This window comes from Anomaloglossus baeobatrachus, chromosome 2 (assembly GCF_048569485.1).
Source record: "Anomaloglossus baeobatrachus isolate aAnoBae1 chromosome 2, aAnoBae1.hap1, whole genome shotgun sequence".
Taxonomy (NCBI): domain Eukaryota; kingdom Metazoa; phylum Chordata; class Amphibia; order Anura; family Aromobatidae; genus Anomaloglossus; species Anomaloglossus baeobatrachus.
Genome location: NC_134354.1, coordinates 80,871,840 through 80,886,993, shown reverse-complemented (window position 1 = coordinate 80,886,993; position 15,154 = coordinate 80,871,840). Strand labels below are relative to the sequence as shown.

The window sequence follows — 15,154 nt, the reverse complement described above, 5'->3', positions numbered from 1 at the left end:
TACTGTGCAGAGTCAATTAGCTGCTGAACACGATAACACACAGTCTGCACTTCTCAATTATTGATATCATCCCCTGTTTTTATCCTTCTCCCATGTGCTGACAGCAATAACCTAGTTGTGTTTTTTGCACCTGGACACGCCTGCTGCTCCTGCTGCTTGGTTTTACAGCCACTACTTTGAAGGCGAATGTGTATGAACTTTTATCTGATTTCTAACAACTAGGGAGGTGTGAACTGGAGATGTTTGTGCAACAAGCTTAGCGTTCAAGTTCTCGGTATCTCTTCTCAATATAGATATTTCCATGTAGAAGTTTCTTGTTATCAATATTTTTGTAGTTTTGTACCAAAATTGCCATTTTATGTGTGGCACCCCTGAGGCTTCAGTCGCCACAGGGTACTGCACCTCACTGAAAGTGCGATACCTATCCTGGATCGAGAGGAGGTCAGTATCGGTTCCACCACGCACAAATTCATACAGTCAGGTTGCCCTCCCCAATGGGGACTGGGCTAGGGTCGGGTCTTAAGGCAGTCAACAAACATGGGGAGCCGCCACCCACTAGTGACAGTGAACCAGGGGAGGAGCAGCCACTAGAGGGAGTTAGGAGCACACTTGACAGTTAGAGAGTTCTCCAGCAGGAGAGGACAGGAGTGGACGGGTTTTCGGTAGCTCCTGTGGGACATAGGAGTTAATATGGTCGCCGAGGGGAGAGCTTCACTGCTCCCTCGGGACTGGCATTGTGAAGGGTGCAGAACCCTAGGGTGGAACAGACTTCATATTGTACTGCCAGAATCTGCAAGACAGGGGGATTGTATGTTCCTCTGGTCCTCACAATTTCCAGGAGCACAGAGGCACAGAGGGTTCAAAGTCGCGATCAAGGTGAGGCCCCATCACGGACCCGCGTCACCTGCATATGGTACGGGAGTAAACACTACTGGAATCGGGCTCCCCAAGTAGCTTCAAGCCGTAGGGATCCATCTTTTAAAGCGCAGGAAGGAAGGGCCCATGGACTACCACACCAGTTCTGACATCCAAAGGATCCGGCATCGGCTGGGGCCCATGACGGTAGTGACCGTCACCCTCAGGGCAGCACTTAGACAGTGAGTAAAAACCTGGAACCGCAACTACTGTGTCCGTCCCCTTCATTGCCAGCGCCGTCGACCCGTGCTTCGGCGCTCACGGCCACTACTACCCCCATCATCCTCTCTGGGGCCTAGCTTCATCTTCGGGAAGCTAAACCATCCCTGCTGCGACATCACCCGCCCCAGAGAACAGCGACTGCAGCGGCAGCTAATCCCTGGCCATATACCACAGGTGACGTCACAAGATAACTCCCAACATCCTCCACCACCCATCCTCATCCCCTTTTATTTGTACACCTCGGGGCCATAAAGTCGGGCAGGGCCACCCGTGATATCCCGGTCCCAACATCACCGGCCCCGCGATGATTAAGAGTTTAACCCCTGCCCCGTGGATGCTACATATATATTAACTGAGCCTGGGAATAGTTTTATTTATTTATTTTTATTTGTTTTATTCACTTATGTAGCACTATTAATTCCAAAACTATTTACAGATGTGAAAATCACTGTCCCCATTGGGGCTCAGAATCTAAATAGTTTTGAATACATTAACCTGTTGATATAAGTATCATGGAAGGTTTTAATTTTGTTCTGCAGGCAGATAACTCTCCCCATAGAGAACACATGAATTCTCAGCCAGACATTAATGTTTATGAGCTAGTCAGAAGAGATTGCTGTTGGTTGAATGTGCATGGGTTCAACAATTTTCTAAGGTGTATGTGGGCTGTAAAGAGTATAAACACCTTTGACATGGAAACAATTATTTTTACATATGTTTGTGGTTATCTGAAGTTAAACATAACCTGCCAGAAGGTTTTCCCTATGTAAGCTGAAGACAGCATGCTGCAAGGGTTAACATATAGATTCCAGCCAGACATCTCTTATCAGCAAGTGTGTTAGATTAGAGGAGATCTTCCGCCCACGCCGACTCTAGCTTCAACTGTGTTGGTCTGTAAGCTGTGGTTCCCACATTTGCTGGAGAAAGTGTTGCTGTGTGCTTGGTGGTGTTGTGGAGTTAACCATTGTCTTATTGTTTCCACCCTGCTCTTGTTTTCCTCCTAATTTGTTATTGTCTTACACCTCTGTGTGTGTGTACTGTGTGGCAGAATTTTGGTTTCCCCTATTTATCTATTTCTGTGGTTAAATCACACTCCTGTCTCGGTCCCCCCAGGGGGGGGGGGATATAGGATCAAGGCTGGTCAGGAGTAGGGCCAGGGAGGAGAATCAGACATCCCAACTATTAGGGGTATCTCTGAGAATAAGGATAGCACAGGTCTTTCCTAGTCTGTGAGCCAGCTTAGGGACCCCAATTTAGTTGAGAAGTAATGATTTTGGACTTTTATAATATTGGCAATTAATTTTTAAAAAACATTTCTATACGTTGAATAACTCCTCTAACAAAAATGACATTTACTTATGAATTCTGCTTTGTGCTTTTGTCTACTTTAGCGCATCCCTGTTTGTGTTCCCCTCAATCTGGAGACTAATTATGAACTTCTGTACCTGGCAGAACAATTCACAGGGATACCCGTAGTGTATCTGAGATTCAAACTACCTGATGTTACACGGTAAGTAAAAGAAACTACTGATTTCACATTTTCAGTACTGGTTGTAGGTCCCAGTGACTTCCACTTACTGATTCTGCTATGCTAGAAACATGACAGTTCCCGGTGTTGTCATATGACCCAAGTGTGGCGCTGGCTAATTGAACGGCTCATTACAGTAGATAAGCCACCCCGCTTATTCATTTATGCATTTCTTGTGAACAAGGAGGGGTCTGCTTTGGCTACTGATATGAGCAGTCAGCCAGCCACTTTTGGAAAAACATTGATGATGTGCAAACACAGAAACTTTTGTCCTGTGTGTAACAAAATCTGGAATTGATGGGAAATTAGGACTTTAGAGGAGTGTTGCTAAAACCTGGACCTGAAGAAGTAATGTGTATTTATATCAGGAACACATTTATAGTTTTGGACAACCCCTTATTAATAGTGACCAAGCTTGTTATATCTTACTTGTCTGAGAATAAACCATCATGAAGGCGTAACATAACGCTGGAATACGTTGTCTTGGATATTTGTTATTTTCCTACCAGCAATCTATATTTAGTGCTTTTAAAATTAATAAATAAAAATTGGATTTTTTTTAAAGAATAAGTAGACACCTTTATAATTATCCATCTGGATCCGCTGGAGCTTTTCCAACTGTTTATCATGTTTAGAAGAGGCTTCCTTCTGGGATGATAGCGATGCAGACTAATTTGATGCAGTGTATGGTGTATAGTCTGAGCACTGACAGGCTGACGCCCCACACCCCTGTAAGCTCTGCAGTAATGCTGGCAGCACTCATATATCTATATGAAAAGACAACCTATGGATATGACGCTGAACATGTGCACTCAACTTCTTTGGTTAACCATGGCGAGGCCTGTTCTGAGTGGAACCTGCCTTGTTAAACTGCTGTATGGTTTTTGCCAACAGTGTTAATTTGAGCTACAGCACTGGAGCCATCGTAATTATAGCTTCGGACATCTTTATGTAGGGCAACAATTCTTTTTTTCAGGTCCTCAGGGAATTCTTTGCCATGAGGAGCCATATTAAACTTCCAGTGACCAGTATGAGAGAGTAAGGTGATTCCCTGCAGGATATATAATAAAAAACAAACATGCGACCCCAATCTCAGTGAGTTATCAAAGCGGCTCTCTGGTGCCCTATAAATGAAGTTTTATGCACTCACCTTTTGCCACAAAACTTCAAGATTATATGATTTTTCCAAAGCCTCTTTACACTTCTAATGTTTATCCGGGTCTGCTGCTTGCCTTAAATAGATCATCCAGCCACGGATTCCCACAGGTGAAAAGGTTAAAAATGGAGTGAATCAATTCTATAGTGGCCGCGCCCCCCGTAGTGATGATTTTGAAACCTCTTGTCCACAATTATTATTCAAAAAACATTAAACATACAGAAATAAAAAACAGATACAATGCGTTTCGGTAGAAACAACCGTCTTCCTCAGGTATCTAAGTAAAATACATCTAACTTTCTATTTTATAGATGAAAAATGCAATTTGCTGGGTATTCAAATAAGGGTGTGGATATAACCACACCTGTGTAATCAGTTTCTTTGTTCACTTCAACTATAGTGGTTCATTTCAAGCAAAAATCCCCAAGCAATAAAACATGTAAATAATCACTTTAAAAAATCACTTTAAAAAATCACTTAAAGAAAGTGCTTTTAAATTAGGGATTCTTTAAGTGATTTTTTATGTGATTTTGTAAAGTGATTTTTTATGTGTTTTGTTGCTTGGGGATTTTTGCTTGAAATGAACCACTATAGTTGAAGTGAACAAAGAAACTGATTACACAGGTGTGGTTATATCCATACCCTTATTTGAATACCCAACAAATTGCATTTTTTATCTATAAAATAGAAAGTTAAATGTATTTTTACTTAGATACCTGAGGAAGGCGGTTGTTTCCACCGAAACGTGTTGTATCTGTTTTTTATATCCGTATGTTTAATGTTTTTTGAACAATAAATTCCAATTGTGGACAAGAGGTTTCAAAATAATCACTAAGGGGGGCGCGGCCACTATAGAATTGATTCACTCCATTTTTAACCAGTATGAGAGAGTGTGTGAGTGATAACACCAAATTTACCACACTGCTGCCCATTCACACCTGAGATATTGTAACATGACTCAGTCACATGACATTGAGGAGGGCAATGGCTAACTGGGCACAATTTGTCCATTTTCAATAGGGGTGTACTCACTTTTGTTGCCAGCAGTTTAGACATTAATGACTTTGTGATTAGTTAGTCTGGAGTTTTCCCAGAGTTGCACATGGCCCACAGAGAAGAAGCACAAATATTAAATTGATATTACATGGTATATTGTTTGTCAAATTTGGACATATAAAAGCAGGTCAAGAATAAGAGGAAAAGCCTCCTAAGGGAAAGGATCAAATATTCTTGCTTTGTTGCAATAGTTTAGACAATGTGAATTAACATTGTTCAGATGAATCAAACTGATTTGCTAAGAGAGGGATAGTTGGTGAAATTTCTGCTATAAAATCTGCAGCAAATATGTGAACATTCCCTTAATACAGCTGTTAAAGGGAACCTGTCAGGTCCAATATGCACCCAAAACCATGAGCAGTTCTGGGTGCATATTGCTAATCCCTGCCTAACTGTCCCTGTATGCACTAGAATAGATAAAGAGAACTTTACAAAAAGTGTTTCTAAAGATCTTTTATCGTATGCTAATGAGCGCAGGGACTAGTCCCCTGGGTGTTAGTTTCCCTGGCTAGTCGGCTCAATTAGCATGTTAGTATTCCCCTGTGAGTGTGCTAACATGCTAATGAATGTACAGTGTCAGAGGATGATCTCACTCACCTCTTCACCTCCATCGCCACCCGACACTGGATTTCATCTCAGTGCGCATGACCCCGTGTTTTTGTCATGTGAACTATGAAGCCGGGTGTACATGCCCTGGCTTCAAACTAAAGTAGTGCGCATGACCCAAACTCTGGGGTCATGTGCACTGAGCCGAAATCCCACGTCGGATGCGATGGCAGTGGAGAGGTGAGTGAGATCATCCTCTGACACTGTACATTCATTAGCATGTTAGCACACCCACAGGGGCATACTCACATGCTAATGGAGCTGGCTAGCCAGGGGAATTAATGCCAAGGGTTTAGTCCCTGCGCTCATTAGCATGTTAAAGATCTTTAGAAATACTTTTTGTAAAGTTCTCTTTATCTATGCTAGTGTATACAGGGACAGTTAGGCAGGGATTAACAATATGCACCTAGAACTGCTTGTGATTCTGGGTGCATATTGGACCTGACAGGTCCCCTTTAACAACTATTGAGATTGTATGGCGACATAAGGGACATTTTGCATGTGGCAGGATTTTTAGATCATGCTGGAAGTTGTCGATCTACCACAGCTGGAAATCACAAGTTTGTAAGGAGCAGGTATTTTCTGTAGAGACGAGTCTCTGAAATAGTTTATTGCCAATATACGGAGTTGAATTTGATAATGAACTAGAATTAATCTCATCAGTGCTTCTCATACGATTTTTTTCACTTTGTCATTGAGGAATTCACTTTCCATGTAGGTTTTCGGCAGAGTTTGACTTCCGTACGTATGATGGAGAAGGGGTGATTCTGTATGCTGAGTCTGCTGACAGCACCTCCTGGTTTCTATTGGCTTTGAGGGATGGAAAGATTGAGATTCAGTTCAAGAACGACTTATGGACGAAAGTTACAACCGGTGGGAAAGCCATCAATAACGGACAGTGGCATATAGTAAGATGGATCTTTTTTATACTGAGTAATTTTAAATTACTATTACAACACAAGAAAAAATAACACATTTTTAACACACCGTTTAGTGGCCATTACCAAGAATTGGTGCTGATCTGCAGTACCCACTAAAAACCATGTACTGAGCTGTAACACTTCGTAAAGGTTTTGAAGATACCGCAGCTGATCGGTTGGAGGTGTCATGTGTTGAAAACATGATCTGTTTGGGGAGTTGTGAGGATTGGAGTTTGAAAAACAATGCCATAGACAAAAACTTCCAATTGATTGTACAAAAAATTTCAAGAAAAACATTTTTTAGCTCATCCTCCCAAACCTGTCAGTTATGTTCAAGGCAGCTGACCTTTCTGCTTACGCTTCATCCCAGCTCCATATATGTCATGCGTTGTCCAGATCCGCACACGTGGGCTACTACTATGGCATCATACTCTTTTCACATCGCAGAGACCGACAGGCAACCACGTCTATCCTAAGGGATACTTTGCACGTTGCGACATCGCTACTGCGATCTCGTTGGGGTCAAATTGAAAGTGACGCACATCCAGCACCGGTAACGACATCGCAACGTGTAAAGCCTAGATGCACCGATAAACGATCGTAAAAGCGTCGTAAATCGGTGATCTGTGTAGTGTCGATCATTTTCATAATTTCGCTGCAGCGACAGGTACGATGTTGTTCCTCGTTCCTGCGGCAGCACACATCGCTGTGTATGAAGCCGCAGGAGCGAGGAATATCTCCTTACCTGCGTCCCGCCTGCAATGAGGAAGGAAGGAGTTGGGCGGGATGTTTATGTCCCGCTCATCTCCGCCCCTCCGCTTCTATTGGCCACCTGCTGTGTGATGTCACTATGATGCCGCACGACCTGCCACCTTAGGAAGGAGGCGGGTTGCCGGCCAGAGCGATGTCGCAGGGCAGGTAAGTGCGTGTGAAGCTGCCGTAGCGATAATGTTCACTACAGCAGCTATCACAAGAAATCGCATCTGCGACGGGGGCGGGGACTATTGCGCTCGGCATCGCTACAATCGGCTAGCGATGTCGCAGCGTGCAAAGTACCCCTACGTGCTCATCTCGGCTGGGCGTCGGCTGAGTTGTTTCACTGCTCCCAGCCATGCAGGAGTTAATTCTTTTTTGAGCAATATGCTACTCTTCTGAGAGTCAGGTTGCTGATTACCTTCCACAGCTGGTCTTCTATTTAAAGCTGAGGAGAGTAGTAGGAAACTGCCAAAGATAGCATCTGCTTAGCTGTTGCAATATCCCGGTGTCCATGTTCATCTTCTGTTTGGTGACTAGAAACTTGTTGTCTGCGCTGTATGAAAGCTCTTTGGTGTGACTTTCTCCTTCCCCTTTAGTTTTTCCCCTCTGGTGTCTTTTTGTCTCCATTCTGTGTATATTTGCGGTGTGCGTGAATTTCAGTTTTACCCCCTTGCCTTTGTCTTTTGGGAGGTTTATTACTTTGTGTCCTGCCCAACCCTGGGTTGGGAGTGTGGAGCTATTAGGTCAGGGCCTGGCAGGAGACAGGGCCCGGTCTGGGAAGCAGATTTCTCTACCTTCAAGAGTACCTCTTGGGGGAGGGTGAGTGAAGTGGTCCCAGTCTTGGGGCTAGCATAGGTCTCCCTGTGTCCCCTAGTCACTTGTGACAATATATCCCCATCATTACCAAGGAAAGGGGATCGTAAAATATAAAGGTATTTTTTCAACTACTTTTTTTACACTAAATTACATGTTTTATGCTCATAATTTTGCCAAAACGTAGGACAAAAATAATAATACATCGCAAAACTATAGAGAACCTCAGGTACTCACTCTGGATCTGTGCTTACATGCTTGTCATCATCATTTACACTATATTCACTTCTCCGTTCACCTTTTGTCCCTTTTTTCTAGGTGTCCGTGGAGGAACTAGAAAACAGTATCAGTGTTAAGATTGCAAAGGAAGCTGTTATGAATATCAACAACCCCAAATATCTGTTTAAACCCATGAATGGTATTCTGGAAACCAAAGTCTACATTGCAGGATTACCACGGAAAGTAGAAAATCTCATTAAACCGGTAATTTTAAGGAATGTCTACACTGTAATCCTCTTAATTATAAATAACTTAATTGACTGCATACCAAATATAAATGAGCTGGAATTCCCTCAGAATCCATGGTAGCCGCTTATTCACCCAACTAGTCCTGCCTTCATGTCCTTCTTGTATACTGCAGTATAATGGATTCGCTCTCTTTGTTTACACTATCAAAAGCCGTTCACTAACTCCTCTCCCTCTGCCGACTGATCCTATTACTTTTCAAAAAGTAGAAGAGCGGCAAATGTAGGAGTGGAACATGACTGCAGGATCAGACTACACAGGGTTTGTTTGTAGTCTGTGACCATGGAGACGCACAGTTTTTCTATAGTTGGTGTAGACAGACACATAACACTTGAATATTTACATCAAAACCACTTACAAATGTTTATTTTTCATTTTTAGATGAGGCACATGGCACATCTAATTTAGTTAATGGGTGCAATGGTTCGGGTCTAGAGCCGTAACCATAAGCAAATAACCATGCAGTCCAAAGACAACTGTGATACGTGTATTAATTCCAAAAAATTCAATCAAGTAAATGAAATGAAGATGTTTCGGTTGGTTAGACCTTCAGTACACAAGCTGGAGGTGTACAAATTGTATGGGACGCTGGCAATAATGTATAAAGCGGTGTCCACCACTTGCAAGGACTCTTGGGGCTCTGCAAATGGAGTCCACAAAAAAGATTCATTTCATCTTCAACTTGCTTAACTGTTCACAATAACAGTAATTTTGACAAGAGGTGCCCAAACTTTTGCATGCCACTGTAACACTACCAAATTCCTCCACTCACATATGGCCATAGCTATTGCTGTTTTTGTCATAATTATATTATAGATTAACCCTCGATTAGATGGATGCATTCGTGGATGGAATTTAATGAATCAAGGAGCCCTGGGGGTAAAAGAAGTTATTCAAGAAAAGCAGAGCAAGCACTGTCTGGTTTCTGTGGAGGAAGGTTCCTATTATCCCGGTGGAGGAGTGGCTCAAATTTATGTAAATTACAGTAAGTCATTTGATGTGCAGGAATTAGTTGTGGTGAAGATCGTAGCCATCCAATAATACTGTATATTTGATTTCTATATTTCATTGTAGCTGATGCCACAACAACTGAAGAAGATTGGTTAGTAAATGTTACACTAAACATTCGGTCGTCTACAAGCACTGGGGTGATGTTTGCCCTGGCTAAGGAGGAGACCATCCCTCTAGCATTAGCTATTGAAGATAATTCTTTGGACATTGTACAAGTAAGTTTTATCTTTACATGTGTAGTTGTAGATTTCATGTTGTAGCAGAGTTTAAAAGGGTTTAGACATTATCCATAGCTACTTCTGTTTAATAGGTTTTTAGTCCTCACTAGTTCTTACTTTCTGGTTCTGTTTCGAAAGAGAAGAAATGTCCCATGAGCCAGTCACTGGTTGAGGTGGCTCACTTCTGCAGCCTGTGATTAGATCAACCATTTCCATTTTGTTGTAACAGAACCAAAAAGTAGAGCCTAGCAAGGATCAGGTAAGCGTGGAATGGGAGCTGTGGGGAGTGGTGGGAGTTAGAGTGAGTATTACTTCTTTACTTTTTTTAACTAGTCCAAGCTAAATTTCTGTGCGAATCAATTTACAGGGTCTGGTCCAGCAGCCACGTCTGTTGCCACTGCCCTACAGCTCTGAGAACCACCTACACCTGCACCCATGGCTCATCTTTTGACTAGCTGGGCTGTCGTGACATCATCTTTGCTGTGTGACGCAGATATAATGACACGTCAGGCAATCTCATAGAATTATAGAATGGCAGAATTGGAAGGCACCTCAAAGGCCATCGGGTCCATCCCCCTGCGAGTGCAGGTTTTCCTACATCATCCTAGCTACACGTTAATCCACCTTCCACTTGAACTTTTTCATTGATGGAGAGCTCACTAGCTCCCATGGCCGCTTGTTCCACTCTCTGACTTCCCTCACTACCTCTCGTGGTTGCCTGTTCCACTCTCTGCCCTCACTACCTCCTGTGGCCGCTTGTTCCACTCCCTGACTGCCCTCACTACCTCCGGTGGCCGCTTGTTCCACTCTCTGACTGCCCTCAGTACCTCCCATGGTAGCCTGTTCCACTCTGACTGCCCTCACTACCTCCGGTGGCCGCTTGTTCCATTCTCTGACTGCCCTCACTACCTCTTGCGGCAGCCTGTCCCACTATCTGACTATCCTCACTGTCAGAAAGTTTTTCCTAATGTCTAATCTGAATCTCCTTCCCTTTAGTTTCATCCCAATTCTTCTTGTACTTCCTTGTGCTAATGAGAATAGGGTGGTTCCCTCTGCACTGTGACTGCCTTTCAGCTATTTGAAGACTGCTATAAAGAAAAGAACTGTGGATGCCAGGATGTAGGTGGTGACTCTTATGGCTTCCGTCCAGTGACCACAGTTGAGGTCAATGGACTGAGTTCTGTGAATCAATTTACACCAAGTCTACATCAAGCCCCTTACACATTTTTTTTTCCATTTTATGAACCCTTTTAAGGGAATCTGTCACCGAGTTTTTGCTACTTCATCTGAGAGCAGCATAATAAAGTGGCAGAGACCGTGATTCCAACGATTTATCACTTTGTTTTCTGGGTACAGCAGTTGTGACACAATCACTGTTTTTAAATGTAATAATAGCAGAGCTCAGAAAGCTAACTCCGCCTACACCACATCTCTCTGTGTACATTGTATATTGACAGTAAGCTGCTAATCATTGTGGTTGGACAAAGTCTCCCCTGTGCAACTAGTCTGGGCAGTGATAATCTTCTACTGATAAAACACTCATTACATTGAGAGAACAGCCTAAGTGACACATTATTGAAATCAGTGTCTCAGCCCCTACATCATGCTGTCCTCACATTACGTAGCAAAAACCTGCTGACAGATTCACCTTAAAGTAAATCACAGAATAATAAAAGAAAAAAGATAATCCATTAATTCCATATTATTCCATTAATTTGTTACCTGGTGATGCAGAAGTCCTGTTACTCAAGCATGTAACAAAAATTCAAAAATTGTCAAAATCACTGACACGGGATCTGGGGAATACATGCCAGATCTTGGACTGTATTATATATATATATATATATATATATATATATATATAACTACTTTTATTTAAGGTATTCCTATCATATAGCTACTGTGTGTATTTCCCCCCACAGGATATTATTGTCAGCATTCACAGCATTACAGTGGCACGACTCACAACGAAAAGAATATGTACCGACAAGAATCTGTCCATAAGTTTTACAGCTACAAAGTCCACTGTGGAAATAACCTCCAGTTCCTACACTGAAATTAATTACATAGGCAAGGAAGAAATGAAGAAACAGCTGGTCATTTTGGACCAGTCAATGAGAGGCCAAGTGGATACGTATTTAGGAGGCATTCCTGGTATGTTCATATCTCTGTACTCACCCACAATTTCCCTTTATTTGCAATCGATATCCGCATTACCCTTTGTAGCTTTCTGGTTCGTTACTAGAGGCTAAATATCTTGTATGGCTTCTTTATACCTTTGATTTCTTGTAAGGCCCCCATACACATGAAACAAGTCAGGAGAACCCCAACAGATGATGTCAGGGAAAAGGAGGATCAAGAAAGTTACATTTCAACACCCTTTGTTCTCAAGGGAGATATGACACTTCCAGAGTTGTCCTCCAGCAGCTTATTCCCCTCTCTCCATCCAGGACACATGAAATTTCACCTTAACTAAATTTTCACATGTATGAAGGAGGATGGGGACAAATCTGTTGGGCAAATGAGCAGTTCACATATAGCTATTGAAGCAGGCGCACCTTTAAACATTTTCTATAGGATTCTAAAAGGGCAGATTGGAATGAAAATAGTGGTAAATAGTAGTGAACTATGTTGAGCTGGTAAATCCTATAAAAAAAATATTTCTGGACTTATGTCTATCACCTGCTTAACATCTCCAGCCCAATTTAACACTGTCCTGCTTGGAATGATTAAGCCCAGTGGGATTAAAGGGGTTACAGTTCAGGAGCACGACACTCCCCTGCCTCCTAGCCTTTGCTTGCCCACGAGCGCTGTGCTCTTGATGATTAACAGTCCAGAAAAGTGCTTTCCAATTGCTACAAGTAGAGATAAGTTGCCTCTGTGGCATCAGATTAGTGCAGATGAACTGAAGTTGATCAAATCCACTGATCTGGCAAGCTTTAGAGCAGTGCTACAAGATCTGTTCAACAGACCTTAGCTTTTAAAGCGACCCAACCAGCAGCATTTTCATATATAAAATAAAGCCAGTGTTATACTGGCACTAGGATGCAGAATCTAACCATACCTTATTTTCAGACATTGGATGTTTTATTTAAAAAATATGGGCAAGTAAAGTTCCAGCAATGCACTTCTATTTGATTGACATGTGCAACAGGAAGGGAATATATGGGTCGGGTCTAGCTATCTATTCCTGCCCCCTATCTGTCTGCCTGCGCCAGAATTAATGTCTATGAGGGTGACAGGGGTGGGAATAGATAGCAAGACCCAACCCACATATTCCCTTCCTGTTGCACCTGTCAATCAAATAGCAGTGCATTGCTGGAACTTTACTTGCCCATATTTTTTAAATAAAACATCCAATCTCTGAACAAAAGGCATGCTTAGATTCAGCGTACTAGCACCAGTATAGCACTGGCTTTACTTTATATATGAAAATCGTGCTGGTTGGTTCCCTTTAAGCTCGGCACCCCTTTCCTTGGAAATCAGCTACCTTTCTTAGTGGGGACCAGTATCTTAGAAAATTAAGGGTAAACTATAAAATTAACAATCTCTCTGTTTATGAGAATGGAATGGATATTTAATAAGAGGTAAACTGTAAAATAGTTTGTTTTTACAAGGACTTTACAATTTTATCTGTTAAAGAATTGGAGAATAACCCTTCAATGATTCTGATAGCCCTCGCTCCATACAGAATATCTGCACTTCTAATTGCATTGTAATTGGTAATAGTTTAGACAGGTAATTTGTGAGCCTTACTAAAGGAAATAGATTCCAAGACCGGACTGCTGAATTTTTTTGTGCCCAGTATTGTGTCAGTGTCTGAGCACATCGATAGTGGGGACAATGTCGCAGACTACCAAAGGGGGCTGTGTAGTGTAGTCTGTGAAACTGTGCAGAGCTGTTTTTGCAAAAATTAAGAGCGGAATGGAGATCATATATATTTATGTATAATGCTCATTGTGAGCTGGAAAAAAAATATCTAACACAGAATATTTACAAAGTGATTTATTACTAAACAATAAACATTCACTCTGTCACGGGGAACGGATAACAGGACTGGAACACCTAAGCTGACCCTCTGATTGAAGAACCCTGTGCTGTCCCTCAGCTCAGAGGTACACAGGATGGTAGCGAGGTCTGAGTTGCCAATGTGACCCTAACTTCTGTCCAAGCCCTGACGTTACTCCCCTCCCCAACCTCCACCCGATGGTTGAGCCAGGACCATAAACACAAATCCTACAACTAAATACACACAGGGGAAAGCAACAACTCGAACACACGGCAATCACACACAGAAGAGTGACTAGACGTGCACAGGGGAAAGCAACATAAAAATGGGGAGTAAACAGACAACTGGGAAACTTCCAAACAGTACAATCAGCACACCACATACTGCTGCAGTCAGCCCCAATGCTGCAGCCAACACCGCAAGTCGCAGAGAGGACTCTTGCAGCTCCTTTCACCTCCAGGCCAAGCTTCCAACTGAATGAGAATAACCGGCACCCTCTGCTGCGAGCAGAGGGTATATTTAGGGAGGTGGGGTTGTCTCAAACCGGAAACACCTGAAGAGGTGAAGACATGCTTGCTGGAAGGGAATGCAAACATTAACCCTCTCCTAGCCAAAGGAAAAGGAATACATTTAATGTGCAGAGTCTCAAAGAAAAGAGACTGTGGCCCAGCACCTGTCACTAATCTCTACAATAGAGAGATGACTGTGGTACACTCTAGGCCCCCATGCTTTGTTTAAGCATTCATGTCATATGGATGTGCTGTGAATGCCTAACAGTGAAGGGGGGCTGCAGACTTTGTATTAGCACCTAAGTCTTCTGTTAATAACGCTGTCTCTTATTGTTAGATATCCCAGTTACGGCTACTCCAGTCTCCGCCTTCTACGTCGGCTGCATGGACGTCACCATTAATGGAAATCTGATTGATCTGGATGATGCTCTGCTCAAGCAAAATGACATTCGATCACATTCCTGTCCTTTCATTTCATAGAGAGACTTTTCATATTATTTTTTACATTTTTGTAGCATCTACTACTGAATTACCCGACTTCTGAGGCTGACAAGAGATGTGCCAGAATTGCGTGTGCTGTTTTTAATACTCTGTATTTTATCGAGTGCCGAACATAACTCATTTATATTTTCAATGTTATCAATATCAAAAGGACAAACGAGAAATGTGTAGTATTCCATTTATACAAGATAAACGTTTTATAGAATTTCTTTGGTTTCTTTTATGTTTTCTATGATGTTCTATGGCATCTCTGGGGCCAATCAGTCGGTGATCAAAAGTTCTGACTTTGGTGGAATAGCCAAACAAAAAAGTACTCATTCCTGGGTGATTTCATTTTTATATCACTTCTTGTAAATGGGCCTTTAATCATTCTTCACTTTTACCTATGAAGCTTTGTTGGTGAATCTAG

General features: G+C 42.3%; 1 protein-coding gene across 1 annotated transcript in view; it reads left to right on the top strand.

Moving 5' to 3' along the window:
• Positions 1 to 14,953, top strand: part of PROS1 (protein S) — a 97,077-nt gene extending 82,124 nt beyond the window's left edge. Inside the window, exons 9-15 of the mRNA XM_075335119.1 lie at positions 2,529 to 2,647; positions 6,202 to 6,391; positions 8,291 to 8,455; positions 9,314 to 9,482; positions 9,572 to 9,723; positions 11,649 to 11,880; positions 14,582 to 14,953. Of these exons, the coding sequence (XP_075191234.1) occupies positions 2,529 to 2,647; positions 6,202 to 6,391; positions 8,291 to 8,455; positions 9,314 to 9,482; positions 9,572 to 9,723; positions 11,649 to 11,880; positions 14,582 to 14,724 (1,170 nt within the window). The 3' untranslated portion in view covers positions 14,725 to 14,953. The remainder of the gene's footprint in view (positions 1 to 2,528; positions 2,648 to 6,201; positions 6,392 to 8,290; positions 8,456 to 9,313; positions 9,483 to 9,571; positions 9,724 to 11,648; positions 11,881 to 14,581) is intronic.
• The last annotated feature ends 201 nt before the right edge of the window (positions 14,954 to 15,154 follow it).